This window comes from Megascapheus bottae, chromosome 8, assembly GCF_031878675.1.
Source record: "Megascapheus bottae isolate mThoBot1 chromosome 8, mThoBot2.hap1, whole genome shotgun sequence".
NCBI classification, from domain to species: Eukaryota; Metazoa; Chordata; class Mammalia; order Rodentia; family Geomyidae; genus Megascapheus; species Megascapheus bottae.
Genome location: NC_143516.1, coordinates 6,305,921 through 6,320,030, shown reverse-complemented (window position 1 = coordinate 6,320,030; position 14,110 = coordinate 6,305,921). Strand labels below are relative to the sequence as shown.

General features: G+C 50.3%; 1 protein-coding gene across 6 annotated transcripts in view; it reads left to right on the top strand.

Annotated features, from left to right (window-relative positions):
- Synj2 (synaptojanin 2) overlaps nucleotides 1-14,110 on the top strand; it is a 76,604-nt gene that overhangs the window by 28,779 nt on the left and 33,715 nt on the right. For all 6 annotated transcript variants that reach the window (XM_090337907.1, XM_090337903.1, XM_090337902.1 and 3 more), the window contains exons 4-6: nucleotides 1,858-2,083; nucleotides 6,562-6,645; nucleotides 12,201-12,262. In XM_090337907.1, the coding sequence (XP_090194033.1) occupies nucleotides 1,858-2,083; nucleotides 6,562-6,645; nucleotides 12,201-12,262 (372 nt within the window). The remainder of the gene's footprint in view (nucleotides 1-1,857; nucleotides 2,084-6,561; nucleotides 6,646-12,200; nucleotides 12,263-14,110) is intronic.

Here is a 14,110-nt window from a genome sequence, read left to right as displayed (position 1 = left end):
AAACAGACTAGAGCTGAGTCACTAGCCTCATTGCCTAAAATGCTGTGTGTGGGCATCCACACTGCTGCTGTGGCTAGAGAACAAGAAAGAGAAGATGGCAGGTAAGGCTCAGGTAGGCCATCCATCTCTGAAAAATGCATCCTACAGTTGTATAAGTCCCGCAGGAAATAGCTCTCTTTCATGGAGTGGAGTCTCCTGTCTTGGCATGTGAGCTCTCCTCCACAGAGGGCAGGCGTGTCTCACGGGAATGGATTGGAGTTGTCTGCTTGGCGGACAAACCCTGCTTCTTGGTGACCGCAGTGGCTGTGGAGTTGGCAGACTGTGGAATCTGTAGTCATGATCTCAGTGCCATGGTGGATTTAATATATTCGTTATTAAAGCGGTTTATCATCTGAGGTTTGGAGTGACTCACAGGAGGATCCTGTTTCTGGGGTGTGGCACTTCTGGATCATTCTTCATACAGAGGACTGCCTAGAGTCACCAGGACAGATATGGGTTAGGATCCCTGAGGGGTGACAGTGGCTGTGATTACAGTCCAAGGGGACTGGCTAGAGAACAGAGGAGAAGCTCTTAGACACCCCCATACCCCAGCTTACAGCTCATAGATTTCCTGCCCTGTTGCCTTTGTGGAAGTTCTAGGGCAGAAATCATGTTCACTTGGGTTAGACAAATAAAGCATTGTGATCTAGACTTGACCCAACCCAGTAAGAGAGTTCCCTATTGACTGGCCTTAGGATAGCACTGTTGAGGCCTTGCGGGCAGAGGGGAGGGAGGAGCTTGGAGCTAGGGTGGGGCTCAGAGATGAACTGCTCACCTAGCAAGGTAGAGGCCCTGGGATTGATACACAAAATAAATAAAATAGAAGAGGAGCTCAGGCAGCAGAGCCCTGCACTGCCACTCGCTGGCCTGGAATGATGAGCCACAACTTCTGCCTATTTCTTCACCTGTACCATGGGTTTTGCTAACACTTTAGCCCATCCCAAAGCCCTGGGCAGCAGGCTCTGTGTGCCCGTACCCAGTGCTGTTTCAGCATCGTCACCACCAGGTGTGAGTTTTATGTTCCTCTCAGAGTCTGCTTATTTTGGACTGCCGTGTGGTACTTTCTCTAGAGTCACCTTGTGGTGTGTTAGCATGTATTTAAATTTAAAGTACACACACACACACACACACACACACACAGATATCCAGTGCCAATGTACTTATTTTTATCATTGATGAGTATTATTTAATCAAAACACAAATATATTGTTTGTAGTCCTGGGGTTTGACCTCAGGGCCTTGCATCTACTAGGCAGGCATGCTGCCATTTGAGCCATGCCTCCAACCCTTTTCTCGCATTAGGTGTTTTTTTCTGATAGGGTTTCATCTTTTTGTCCAGGGAGACCTGGGTCACCATCTTCCTACCCTATGCCTGCCAAGAAGCTGGGGTCAAAGGACTGTACCCCGTGCCTGGCTTTTCCGGTGAGATGGGGGAGGGGGTTCTCACTAACCTTTTTGCCTGATGTTGGCTGGTCTTGAACCATCCGTCTCCTGATCGTTGCTCCCTGAGTAGTTGGAATTACAGGCATGAGTTATCACACCTGGCTTGTGATTATATTCTTTTATTGACTGGGTTATAACAACAGAAAAAGAAAACTAGCCAAAACAGAGGCTCCTTTGAATGTCCCCAAACCACGGTGAGTGTTTAGCTTTGGGGAAGGACTTCGGCTCCATCCTCCTGGAGTCTGGGTGAAGCACAGGAGCCTCCTAGTTCTGAATGGCCCGGGTGCAGGCTGTCCTGGAGAGCGGCTCCCACAGGCTCCTCTCCTCACTCTGGGTGCCAGGCTAGAAGGTGACCCCCGGCCATGTGTCTTGCAGGAACCAGCTGCTGCATGTGCCCCTGAGGCAGCACCAGGTGAACTGTGGTGACTGGCTGCTGAAGGTCATCTGTGGAGTTGTGGCCATCCGCACAGTGTACGCCTCTCACAAGCAGGCCAAGGTCTGCCTCATCTCTCGCATCAGCTGTGAGCGCGCCGGTGCTCGATTCTACACCCGTGGCGTGAACGATGATGGCCACGTGTCCAACTTTGTGGAGACAGAGCAGGTGAGTACCCAGCCTGTCCGTGGCACCAAAGTCAGCAGCACATGGCCTGTGTGGAGAAGAGGCCTTGGTGTGTGTGAGCTGATTCCTGATCACCGGCCCTCTCTGCATTTATATAATTTATGAAATTGCAGCTCTGCCTGAAAATGTTGGCATGGTCTATTTTTGTTTTTGTTTTTTTTTTTTGGTGTATAAGGGTTTGAACTCAAGACCTCACACTTGCTAGGCAATTACTCTGTCTTTTGAGCCACACCTACATCCCGTTCTGCTTTTGATTATTTTTCAGATAACTTTGCACATTGATGACCCATTTGGCCAGGACCAACATCCTTCTCTTTGTGCCTCTCTGGTAGCTAAGATGAAGGGTGTGTATCACACCACCACTCGAGCTTTATCAGTTCAGATAGAGTCTAGCACACTTATTTCCTGGGCTGGCCTCAAACATCGGTCCTCCTTATCAGTGCTTATGTAGGCATGAATCACCACCATTTGGCCTGATTGTCTTTTTTGATTGATGCATTATTATTGGAAAACCTTGTTGAACTAAGGTATTTTTAACTAAAGGGAATCCAGAATGGTTTCTGTCTGACAAGAGTGCCTCTAATTCCATGAGCATCTGCCAGATGATCTACTAAAGGGTGAAAAAATCATTTTAGGACAAAAAGAGATCAATACAGAGGAAGGATGAGAGGAAACAAGCTGAAGCTCCGCCCTAACTCATGTTAGACCTGGGGGGCTGAACAGCCCTTCCTGAGCCCCCACAGAGTAGAGCCACCTGCACAATTCCTTCTTGCTTCTCTTTCCTGGTCTCTCTCCCTGAGATGCTGTCTGGACACCTGTTGTTGCCTTTGGCGCTGACTCACACCCTGTAGGTTAATGAAAACCACAGGTGTGAACAGCTGGGAGGGAGAAAGCCCCAGAGAGGCACAGGTGGGACTCTGCTGTGCATAGCCAGCTGCAGCTTCCTTGCCTGTCTGGTGAGGCGTGGCTGGCCGCATCCTGCACTCCACTGCTCTGCAGTGTGCTTGCTGTGAGGGCGCTGGCATCTGTGTTCTCACTGGACGGGGCAGGCCACCATGGGGAGCCCAGCCACCATGATGCTAGGGGCAAAGGTGGCTACCTGAGCTGAGTCCCAGACCTGGACCTTCAGGAAACTCTGCTGTGAGCCTGCAGGATAGGAATGAGGCTTCAAGGCTTCAGTTCTCAGGTGTGTGTGTGTGTGTGTGTGTGTGTGTGTCCGTCCGTCTGTGTCACCTGCTTGCCTCTCACTTGGCTCTCTGGCCACTTGCTGACAATGGTGGCTTCTGATGGCATCAGGAGATGGGAGACGGAAGTAGATGAGGGTCAGCAGCTGGGGAGGAAGCACCACACCATACCCAGGGGTCCTGCCTGTGACCTGATTGGAGTGTCACATGGGAGCCTGTCACACTCTCCTCCCTAGGATCTACAGAGTCAGGTCTGGGGGTCTCTGGGTCCTGGTGGTATCACCCTCAAATATGCATCTTGTGTCCTCGCTTATTGTGAATCAGCAGGTGACACTCTGCCCCCTAAGGTTTGGTAGCAGAGTGGGGCCTGTTCTCCAGATGATGATGAGGTGTGACACTTGGGGTGCTGGCAGCCCTGAGGACATGGAGGCAGAGCCAGGCAGGAAGGAGGACTGGACTGCTGGGGGCCCAGCAGACTGGCGTCAGTGGGACTCAGGGCAGAGTGGGGCCACTTTGTGCGAAGTAGCTCAGCTCTCCCTGAATTAATTCCCAGGGTTCAGGAAGAGGATCCTGAAGAATCTCCATATCTATCCCATTTCAACATTTTTCTCAAGAATAAAGTCTTTCTTCTCCTTCCATTGGGGTTACATGTGTTTGGGGGGGGGTCCATGCTTTGTGCACTGGGCTTTTGCATCCCTGTGTCTGTCACATATGTTGTATATCATGCGGATTGTAATGTAAACTTATTTCTAGGTTTGTGTGTTGTGTGTAATAGTGTCATATGTGCTTGTCAGCATGTGTGAGTAGTATGCACATGCATGTGCTGTGCTTGTCACATGCCCTGTGTGAGTGTGTTTTGTAGGTATATATTGTTGGGGTGTGTGTGGGGGGGGTGGCCTTGCAGACTGCTCAGGGAGGAAGCAGTCTGGATTCCTCTTGGTCAGCTATGACTCATATGTGGTGGCCCCTTCAGCAGTGACTCACTGTCACCAGCAAACCCTCAGCCTATCAAAGAAAGGAGCCAAAGAAAAGTCTTTGGCTATTGCCCATCAGGCCCCTGAGCCAAGCAGGGAGGTGAAGGTGCTGTGGGGGTTCGTGGACGAAGCTGTTTGAAAACAGTGGATCTGGAAGTGGAAGCCCAGCCAGAGCCTTTCTGGAGGAAAATCTGTACATGCAGTTGTGTAGTCTAGATTTTGCTGAAAAGGGACACTCAGGGTGACCCCCTGGCTGCCCTGCTCTGGGCTCCAGTCTTCCAGGAAGGCACCTGCTTGCCTTCGGGGCTGTTGTTCTTCCTGGTCTCCCTCCCCTTCTTGTCTCTGTGGTATGCTTCCTTCCTGCGGCCTCGCAGCACCTGCTCTAGTGTCTGCCCCGCTGGGCCCTCCTCACTCTTGAGTGACCTCATCCAGACCCTGCAGTGACTTTTTTGAGTGACTACTCTGGGCTTGGAGTCTGCCTCCTTGTTTACCCTGTGGGCACGAGAGGACCTTGACTCCACTGAGAGAGAACCAGAGGTTGATGTGGTTCCATGATGTGGTCAGGGCCATCCTGCTACACAGATGGGAGTTTGCAACACTAAGCCAGACTAGGGCCTTTCCCATCTGCATTACTCACTACCCTGCTCGCCTCTGAGGGCCTCTGTAGGCTGGGAATGGTGGAGCATGCCTGCAATCACAGCTACTCTGGAGGTAGAGGTAGGAGGAGCATGGTCCAAGGTCAGCCAGGGCAAAAGTCCTGAAGTCTAGAGGTATAGATGCAAGTGGTAGAGCACTTGCTAAGCAAGAGTGAAACCCCAAGTTCAGATGCAGTCTGTCCCCTACACACACACACACACAGAGGCATACATGAAGTAAGACAGTCCCACAAGTGTTCACGCTCTTCTTTTGCCCAGGACAGCAGTCAGGTGCTTCTCTGGTGTGAATGGGGGGCAGGCATGGCCAGGGAGGAAGGCATGGACAACTTGTCCTCGCTCCGGGCCCAGTAGGGGAGGAGTTCAGGTACTCAGTGCCCGCTGGTGTTCTCAGAGCTGGCTCTGGGCAAGCTACGGGAGGAGCCAGGCTGGATCAGAAAGCAACACGTGGTGGTCTGAGTGCAGCGTGAAAGCCGCTGAGCCAGGTCAGATCCTGGGCATTGTGAGTGCCTCTTGTCCTGTTAGAACATGGCCCGTGTGCATTACAGAGCTTTACCGAGTGCATGAAGGCTGCAGTGTGTTGAACCAGCCGCCATGCTTTGTGCTGGAAGTTAGTACCTGGAAACAAAAGGCATCCTCTTAACCCAGTGATTTTTTTTCCCTTTTCCTTTGGTGTCTAAGGCTAGAATTACAGCATAAATACCAGGCTTGCGCCGTACTTGTGGCCTGGACCACGCAGGTCTCATGGTCAATCCCCCCGGCCCTGCAGAATTACTAATGCCTGTGTGATCTGAGTGCGATCTAGCCTGCGTGGAAAGCTACCCTGTAAGGGAGCAGGCTGGTGAGCAATGGAAAGGACTCGAAGAGATGCCCTGCCAGGCCAGGGTAGGGTTGCTCAGATAAAGGCTGGCATCTGATAACCACCTCGGCTGTCCCTTGCCAGTGCTCAGAACTGTACTTTCTGTTCTATTCTTTAAACTCTGTATGCTCCCAAATCAGCAGAGGCCCACAGGCCACTCTGGATAATACAGGAGCTGGGCGGGGGGAAGTTAATTTTTTTTAAGTATAAGAAGCATTGTTTCTGCGCAAGGAAAGAACATTAGAGACTCATGGTATGTGTTGACTGTAAACACAATGGCACAAGGCCAGGCCCAAAAAGCAAGTTCGAGCTGAGCCTGAGTTGTTCAGCGTGAGACCGACAGGTGCAGTCAAGTAAGGACTTCCTGCCTAGCTGGCTTGTTTTATTTTGTCCTGTCCTTTCACACTAGCTCCCTGCTCCCTAGCTATTGGGCAGGTAAAAATAGAGGGCTCTAAGGAAGGTCTTTAGTGACATTCCAGGCACATTTCCTTCTTCTCTTCTTCCCCTGGGAGGCTGGGATGGGGCTTTCCAGGATGATGGAGCATACATTCCCCCAGATGCCCAGGCCTGGGCTCTTGTTGGGAGGCTATCCGGTGGCCTGTGCACACTGCTGCCTGGCCACTGGTTGGGGAGCAGTTCCAGCCACGCTGGGTGAGAGCAGAGGGCGCTGGAGTCCACTGGCCGCCCTTCATGGCTGGTGTCAGGTCACAGGCACCAGCTCCTGTTACCAGCCCAGGACATTGGGTTTCATTGAAGAATGCCTTTCCTTTTCTGTTTCCTTGTGCTGCAGACAATTTACATGGATGATGGAGTGTCATCTTTTGTCCAGATCAGAGGCTCTGTTCCGCTGTTTTGGGAGCAGCCAGGCCTTCAGGTAGGTGACGGCAACAGAAAATATCTCACTGAGCTGCCCTTCCCCTAAAACCCCTTGGTTTGCTTGTTTAAACAGTCATCTTTTGTGGTATTGTTTCTAGTCTTTTTTCCTCAGGTACTTGTATTAAGATAAACTGTCAAAAGTGTACTGTGTGTGTGTGTGTGTGTGTGTGTGTGTGTGTGAGTGAATGTGTTCACAGTGAAAGAATACACAGGCCGGTTCCAGTCTGGGGACCGAATACGTGCTGCAATTTCTATTGCTCCACAGCAGTGTGGGGTATCTGCTGAGGCTAGGATGAACCCTAGGACACTTGAGTAAGGTCACCCCAAGGGAGACCCTGATGTCCGTGGATTGAGAGTGACTCTGGCTTTCACAGAAGGCTTCAGAGGGATCGGCGGGGCCCTTTGTGGCCATGTCACCGGAGGCACTTGGTGCAGCCACGTGAGAATTGTGTGGAGCTTTCCCATGCTTTCTAAAAATACCCCTGCGCCATTCAGAGCGGGGCTGTGGTCAATGCCAGAAGGAGTTGCTCCCGGTGTCCTGGGGAGAGTTCAGGGCTCAGGGGCAGGGGCATGGTCCAGGAACATGCTTGTTGTCAATGAAAGGTACATTGCTTCTGCATTTGGGCCAAGCAGACTGGACATACCTCCTTCCTTCCCGATCGTCTTCTCCTTCAGCCTGAGGAAATGTGGGGACCTTCAAACCTCCTTCCTCTACCCTTTGTGGTCTCTAGCTCTTTTTACCAAGAGCTTTTGTGGCTGCTCTGGCTCATCACCAGCAGCTAAGGACGGTTTCTTAGGGGTGTATGAGGGAGCTGGACTTGACCCCAGGTCACCCAGAGAGGAGTCCTCTGTCCCCCGAGCCATCAGCATGTTGTGTTGAAGATGCTGACCGTGTGCTATGTCAGCCTTTTGTGTGCCATGGGTTGAGCATCTCCTCTGGGCTCTGAGGAAGACTTTGCTTACCTTGCCTTTCCACGAGAAAGGAACGGCTGAAGAATGGATGGTGGCAGCTTGAAGTTGATCTGGATGTTACCATGGAAAATTCCTGTGGAACTTTTCCCAAAGGAGATCTTTTGGACCCGAATTACTGAGATGCCACCTCTGTGTCATAAACTCCACCCGCGTGAAGCATCCAACTCTGTGGGTTTTAGTGCGTTTATAGATTTGTGTAGCAGTCTAATTTCAGAACTCTTTCTTTTTTTTCCCCCACTTTGGTGCTGATTACCAAGTCAACAGTTTCATGTATGCTAGACAAATGCTGTACCACTGAGCTCCTAATGTTAAGACCTCTCATCAGTGCTTGAAGTTCCTGTATCATTTACAGACAGACCCTTCCCCCAGCTTGGACTCAGGCCTACGTAACCCTTATTCTACTTTTTGACTCTATAAGATTCGCTGCCCTGGACATTCTACTTGAAGGGGGACCTTGAAGCTTGATTTTCCTTAAATATGAGATTTTTCTGTAGAAATGTCTTGACCTCTGAATTTAGCAAGGCTTTGACTCAAAAATAAAACAACAGCAAAGCAAGCAAGTAAGCAAACAGAAAGAAAAACAACCAAACCCTGTGGATCATTGCGTATAGTATAAGGAAGAAGCAGAGTCCGTGGCATGTGTGCTGCAGAACTCATGAGGAGTCCAAAATTGGTCCTGACCGTGGGTTTTTTTAACTTGAGAAGGACACTATGAAATGTGCCAACTTTGCCCTCTCTCCCGGCATAGGGGTCCTTTTCCCAGGACCTTACGTAGGCCGTGCTCCCATACCTGGGCATGGCTTTGCTGTTTCTAAGTCCCTCCCTGCCCTAGACTCTGTTCCTCTGAATCTCCAGGGTCTTCAGGAATGTACTTTGCCCCATGGCTTTCCTGCAGCCCTGGAGTTGGGACCCCATGATCTCCCCCTTCTTCTGTTTCCTCTGAATCCTTTCAGATCCATTAGCCATCTTCTAGGACTCTTGATATTCTGATTTCCCTCGTGTAGAAAGCGAAACTGGGAATGTTTGTCATTTCCTATATCATTTATTGGGAGATCTCGGCTTGCCCTCTATGTTGGTCCAGATGCAGTCTGACCCTGCCACGGGATGGCTGTGGCCTATTCGGCGTGACCCCGGATCATGGGGCATGGCCCCAGGCTGACACATGCTTATAATTCTCCAAAGCGCTTGTTTTGTCTTCAAGCAGTTCCAATGCCTTCCTGTTCTCAGTCTTCCACAGGATCTGCTCACTTTGAGGCCCAGCACCCATGTATGCCCTCTGAAGTACCACCTAAGAGAAACTGAGTCATCTTCAGAGGGGTCTGGGCTCTACAGTCACCAGTATCAAGCTTAGAAAGTCCGGTTCTTTTTCAGTATTTTGAGCCTCTCTCCATTCTTCTTCACTTCGGCAGCATGGCAGCGTGAATGTTGTGTGTCAAGCTGTTGTGGCGTACCTTCTTAGGGCTGCCCCAGGGCACCTGAGCCCTGATGGGGGGGGGGGAGGGAGGAGTCAGGCAAAGCATGGTGATCATCCATCTGCCTGTGGGCTGGGGTCTGATGCCTTCAGTACACATGCCTAGATCCGTGTACCTTTAGTCTTTTTCATCTTTACCATGTGAACAGATTGTGTAATAGTTACAGTGAAGTGTTGCCTTTAAAACTCACATTTCCACTGAGATAGCTCATTGCCCTCCTTCCTCCCTCCCTCCTTCCCTCCTTCCCTCCTTCCCTCTTTCCCTCCCTCCCTCTCTCTCTCTCCTTCCTTCCTTCCTTCCTTCCTTCCTTCCTTCCTTCCTTCCTTCCTTCCTTCCTTCCTTCCTGTGGGAGCAGAGGGTGCTGGGAGAGTCCTGTGCTACGTGGGATTGTGGGGCCTAGCTGAGATTGACCACTGGTGTTCGAGTCTCAATATGTAGTGTGCAGGGTTGAGTTAATGACTTTAGGGACCAGAGGATAATTGGCTTCTTAGAAAGAGACAGAAGGTTGGGGTGGAGAACAGGAGAAACCAAAATAAGCAGCTCAGTCAGTTCAAGGGGCCCCCAGCCAACCCTGGCAGCCAGTCCTTGAGGCTTCTGAAACCTAGGACCTCAGCAGTGGCCCCAGAGACGGGCAGAGCTCCATGGTGTTGCAGTTGCTCAGGGCTGGAGGGACTGGCTAGAGGCAGGCCCGAGGCGTCTAGACTAAAGAGATGCCGTGCACTGAGGAACCAGGGGCTCCAGTTCCCTTCCATTTCCCCTTTAGGAGATGGAGGTCACGCTGTTTGAGAGGCTAGAGGCCAGTGGATCTACAGTGAGGACTCAGAGCCGCCCTCTCCTGCTGGGCCTTCTCCTGCCCCTGACTGGGTGTTTGCCGCTCTGCAAAGGGGAGGAAGAAAAGGGAAGTGAGTCCCGAGCAAGCCTGCTGGCACTGTAGCGGCTGGGGCTGCGTGGGGTCCTAGGAGCCACTGGTGGGGCAGAGCGGGGCAGATGACTGCACATTCCTGGCCCCGCCCTCAGCTGTTCCTTCAGCAGGTCTGAGCCCGGCCCAAGACTGAGTGTTTTCAGCAGGGTGGGGTGAGCCACTTCCTTGTCTGTGCGCCCTCACAGCTGAAGGCTGGGCTTCTGAGCCTGGGCTGTTGACTTCTGCTCTCTTCTAGGTGTGCTTCCCCAAGGACTGCCGCCTGGCCCTGAGCCAGGAGAGTTCTTGTGCTGCCTGGCAGGTGACACAGAACTAGTTACCCTCACCTTGGGCTCAAGCCCTTGGGGATCTCAGAGGGTGACTGAGGGGTGCACACTCCGTGAGGCCCAAGAGAAGCAAGAGCTGAGAGATGAGCAGTTCTCTCAGTACCACAGGCCCATGGGTGTTTTTTAATTTGGTAGCTGACATTTTCTCAGTGAGGGAGGAGAGCAGAGAGAAAGCATTGAAACGAAGGTACCTGCGGAGTCTCTTGGGAATTCCCATAGCTCAGGCCCACTTTATAGGATTGTTTCCTTTGTGGCCATAGTTTTGTAGGGCCACTGGGATTTAGACTTTGTCATTTGTATAATCTCTGATTTCTAAAACTTCTCCTGTAATATCTAAATCTCTTGCTAGGGAACAGGTTTGTTAGATGGGAGATTTCTCAAGCCTCAAGTGGGACTCGTGGCCTGTGGTGTTGCTGAGCCTGGGTGATGGCTCTACCTATCATATGGATGGTTCTGATGACACTGCTCATCCAGCCCTCAAAACCAAGCTCCTGAAGATTTGTGAGTTCACTAGAGAGAACTCCAGATCGGTGGAACTGTCAGCTTGTATCACACACAGGCAGGCTGTCAGTTGTTTCCCAGCCACTTGAGGTTGTGTACAGTGTTCTCTGCTGATAGTTTACGGATGTTTCTTCCCTAGAACAGTTGCACTCTTGCAGTACCACAGCACAAGTACACATTTGAGGAATTCACGGTGGCATAGTATTTTGGCTAGAGTGGTGGCTGTTTTCCAAGTCAGTCAGGTGCCTCAAGAGCGTCCTCAAGCAGCAGCTTTGCTTCTTCAGGCCTGCCCTCCACATATACCTGTCCAGCTCTCGAGCATTCTTCTAGGCTCATGGTATCCATTTGCCTGCCAGTGGTTTTGGTTACCTGTCAAGGTGCTATCGCATTTTGTTGTTGTTGTTGTTGTTGTTGAGGTTTTTTTGGCCAGTCCTGGAGCGTGAACTAAGGGCCTGAGCACTGTTCTTGGGGTTCCTCAAGGCTAGCGCTCTACTATTTGAGCCACACCACCACGTGTGGCTTTTTCTGTGTGTGTGGTACCAAGGAATCGAATCCAGGGCTTCGTTCGTGCGAGGCGAGCACTCTACCACTAGGCCACGCTCCTGGCCCAACTATTGCATTTTGCTACTTACAGTTGTTTTCCTTTCCAACTCATTGGCAGTCTACGACAGACACCATGAGATCATACAACTAGCAAGTTCCTCATCAAACTCGATTTCTGCTGTTCTTTATTATCACGGTTGCAAAATGATGACTTTCTGTTCTGTACAGAAGAGCCTGCCCTTGTTCCCCTCCTACTCACACACCTCACACACCTCCATCCATCCATCCACCCGCCATCCATATCCCATCCTTCTCCACCACCTCATTTTCTGCTCACCTCTCTAACCACCACTACCATCAAGGTAGACTCAGAGTCCTGTTCTACTTACTAGGTTATGATCTATATCATTTTATGCTCAGACTGCCCCAGATTAGGTCAGTGAGAGTCCCTTCAAGCTGACTGAAGAAACAGTACCTGTTTTAAAGGGTTGAACGTAAGTAAGTTGAGTATTAAATAGGTAGCTCTACATGTTCCAGCACTACTTAGGACAGTTGGGGAATTAGGAGACTGGACAGTGATTTGGCTGGACAGTCTGGGGATGTGATTTCCGTCTGTGTTCTCCCCCTGGGATATCCTGTAGCTGTGCATCTGGGCCGGGAGCACTGCTGGCATTGTCCAGGGGGGCTGACCCACTGGAGTAGGGAATGTGCCGCATGTAGCTGAATCGCTGCCAGCTATGCTTGGCTGGTGGAGAGTGGGCGGGTGGGAAGACCGCAGGTCACTCAGCAGAAGTATCACCTTTATTCTCTCTCATTGTAGGTTGGCTCCCATCATCTGAGACTTCAGAGAGGCCTGGAGGCCAACGCCCCTGCTTTTGACAGGTACAGATTGTCAGTTGCCACTTGAGGCCTGCGTACTCCATTCAGACACAGAGGCACAGGGGAAGCAGGAATCAATCCTGAATCCAGATCTTCAGTATATTTTAGTCCTTTATGCAAGAAAAGAGTTATAAAAAGAGTTCTATTGTTGCCAGGTTTCCCTGAAGCTCGAGTGCGCGCGCGCTCTCTCTCTCTCTCTCTCTCTCTCTCTCTCTCTCTCTCTCTCTCTCTCTCTCTCTCTCTCTCTCCCTCTCTCCCTCCCTCCCTCCCTCCCTCCCTCCCTCCCTCCCCCTTTCCCCCTTACCCTCTTTCCCCTCTCCCTCTCTCCCTCTTTCTCCACATCTCTCTCCTTTTCTCCTTGTTGGTCATGGAGTTTGAACTCTGGGCGTGGGCACTGTCCCTGAGCTCTTCAACTCAAGGCTAGTGCTCTACCACTTGAGCCCTTGGAGACAAGTATCTCATGGATTTTGGTGCGGGACTGGCTTTGAAGCATGATCCTCGGATCTCAGCTTCCTGAATAGCTAGGATTAGAGGCATAAGCCACCAGCGCCCAGCTTCCTGAAGCTCTTGTTGCAGTAAGATTTCATCTATTCATCCTGATCAATTAAGGGTTAAATTATGTTACTAGTAGATGCTTGTTTGTGTGTTTATTTTTGTTTGGACTCCAGATTTTGCACTTATTCCTTCCCCCCCCCCCTCATTTATCTGGTACTCTGTCACTTGAGCCACACCTCCTGTTTTCAAGCTTTTTCCTGGTTTATTGGAGACAGTCATATGGACTTTTCTGTCTGGGGTTGGCTTTGAGCCTCAGTAGTTTTGAGTGGTTATAGGTGTGAACCACCAGCAACCAGCCTTGTTTTTGTTTTACAGAGCGGGAGCCAGGAGTTTGGCCTAGTGGTAGAGTGCTTGTCTAGCATGCATGAAGACCTGGTTCAAGTCCTTGATACCACATACATGAAAAAAAGCCGGAAGTGGTGCTGAGGCTCAAGTGGTAGAGCTCTAGCCTTGAGAAAGCCCAAGGACAGTGCTCAGACCCTGAGACCAAGCCCAGGACTGGCAAAAAAAATTACAGAGAGATGTGAAGTGTAAACCTCACACTCTTAGAGATTTCATTGCTAGCTCGTTTTTGTTTTTATTTTTGTTTCCACTTTGTGCTGATATTGGGACTTGAACTCAGGGCCTTTTGCTCTCACTTGGATGAGCCATTGCAACCTTGTATTTGTAAAAAAAAAAAAAAAAAAAAAAATCTATGGGGGCAGAGTGCTTGGCTAGCATGCACAAAGACCGTGGTTTGATTGCTGGTACCATATACACAGAAAAAAGCCAGAAGTGATTCTGTGGCTCAAGTGGTAGAGTCCTAACCTTGAAAAAACCCAAGAATAGTGCTCAGGCCCTACCTCAAGCCCAGGACTGGTTAAAAAAAAATCTATGTCCAAAATGATTAATATTCTTAAGTGATCTTCGCCTTTAACGTAAGTCCTTAGTTTACTTGCACGTTTTGTGACTTTGTTGTGAGCTCATCAGTCTCGGAGCATTATTTCTGAGAAACTTTAAATGACTCGAGGATTTCTGACCATGCAGATGAATTAAGACTGGGTTGTAAGCTCATGTGAGGGCTTTTATTCTTAAAAGTTATCAGAGGGAATTCTCTAGCTTTTCTTAGCACTAAGTATTTTGAAGCAAGTGCTTATCTTTGTATTTCCTAAGGGCCCATTTCTTGTTTTCACACCAAGAGTTTTACCTTTTGGGGTTTCATCTTTCGGTGGGGATGTTCTCCTTTTAGGTTCCTCAGGCGGCGGCAGCTTCCTTGTGAGAACTGATGCTTGGGTTTATCTAATTCTCCAGATGTCC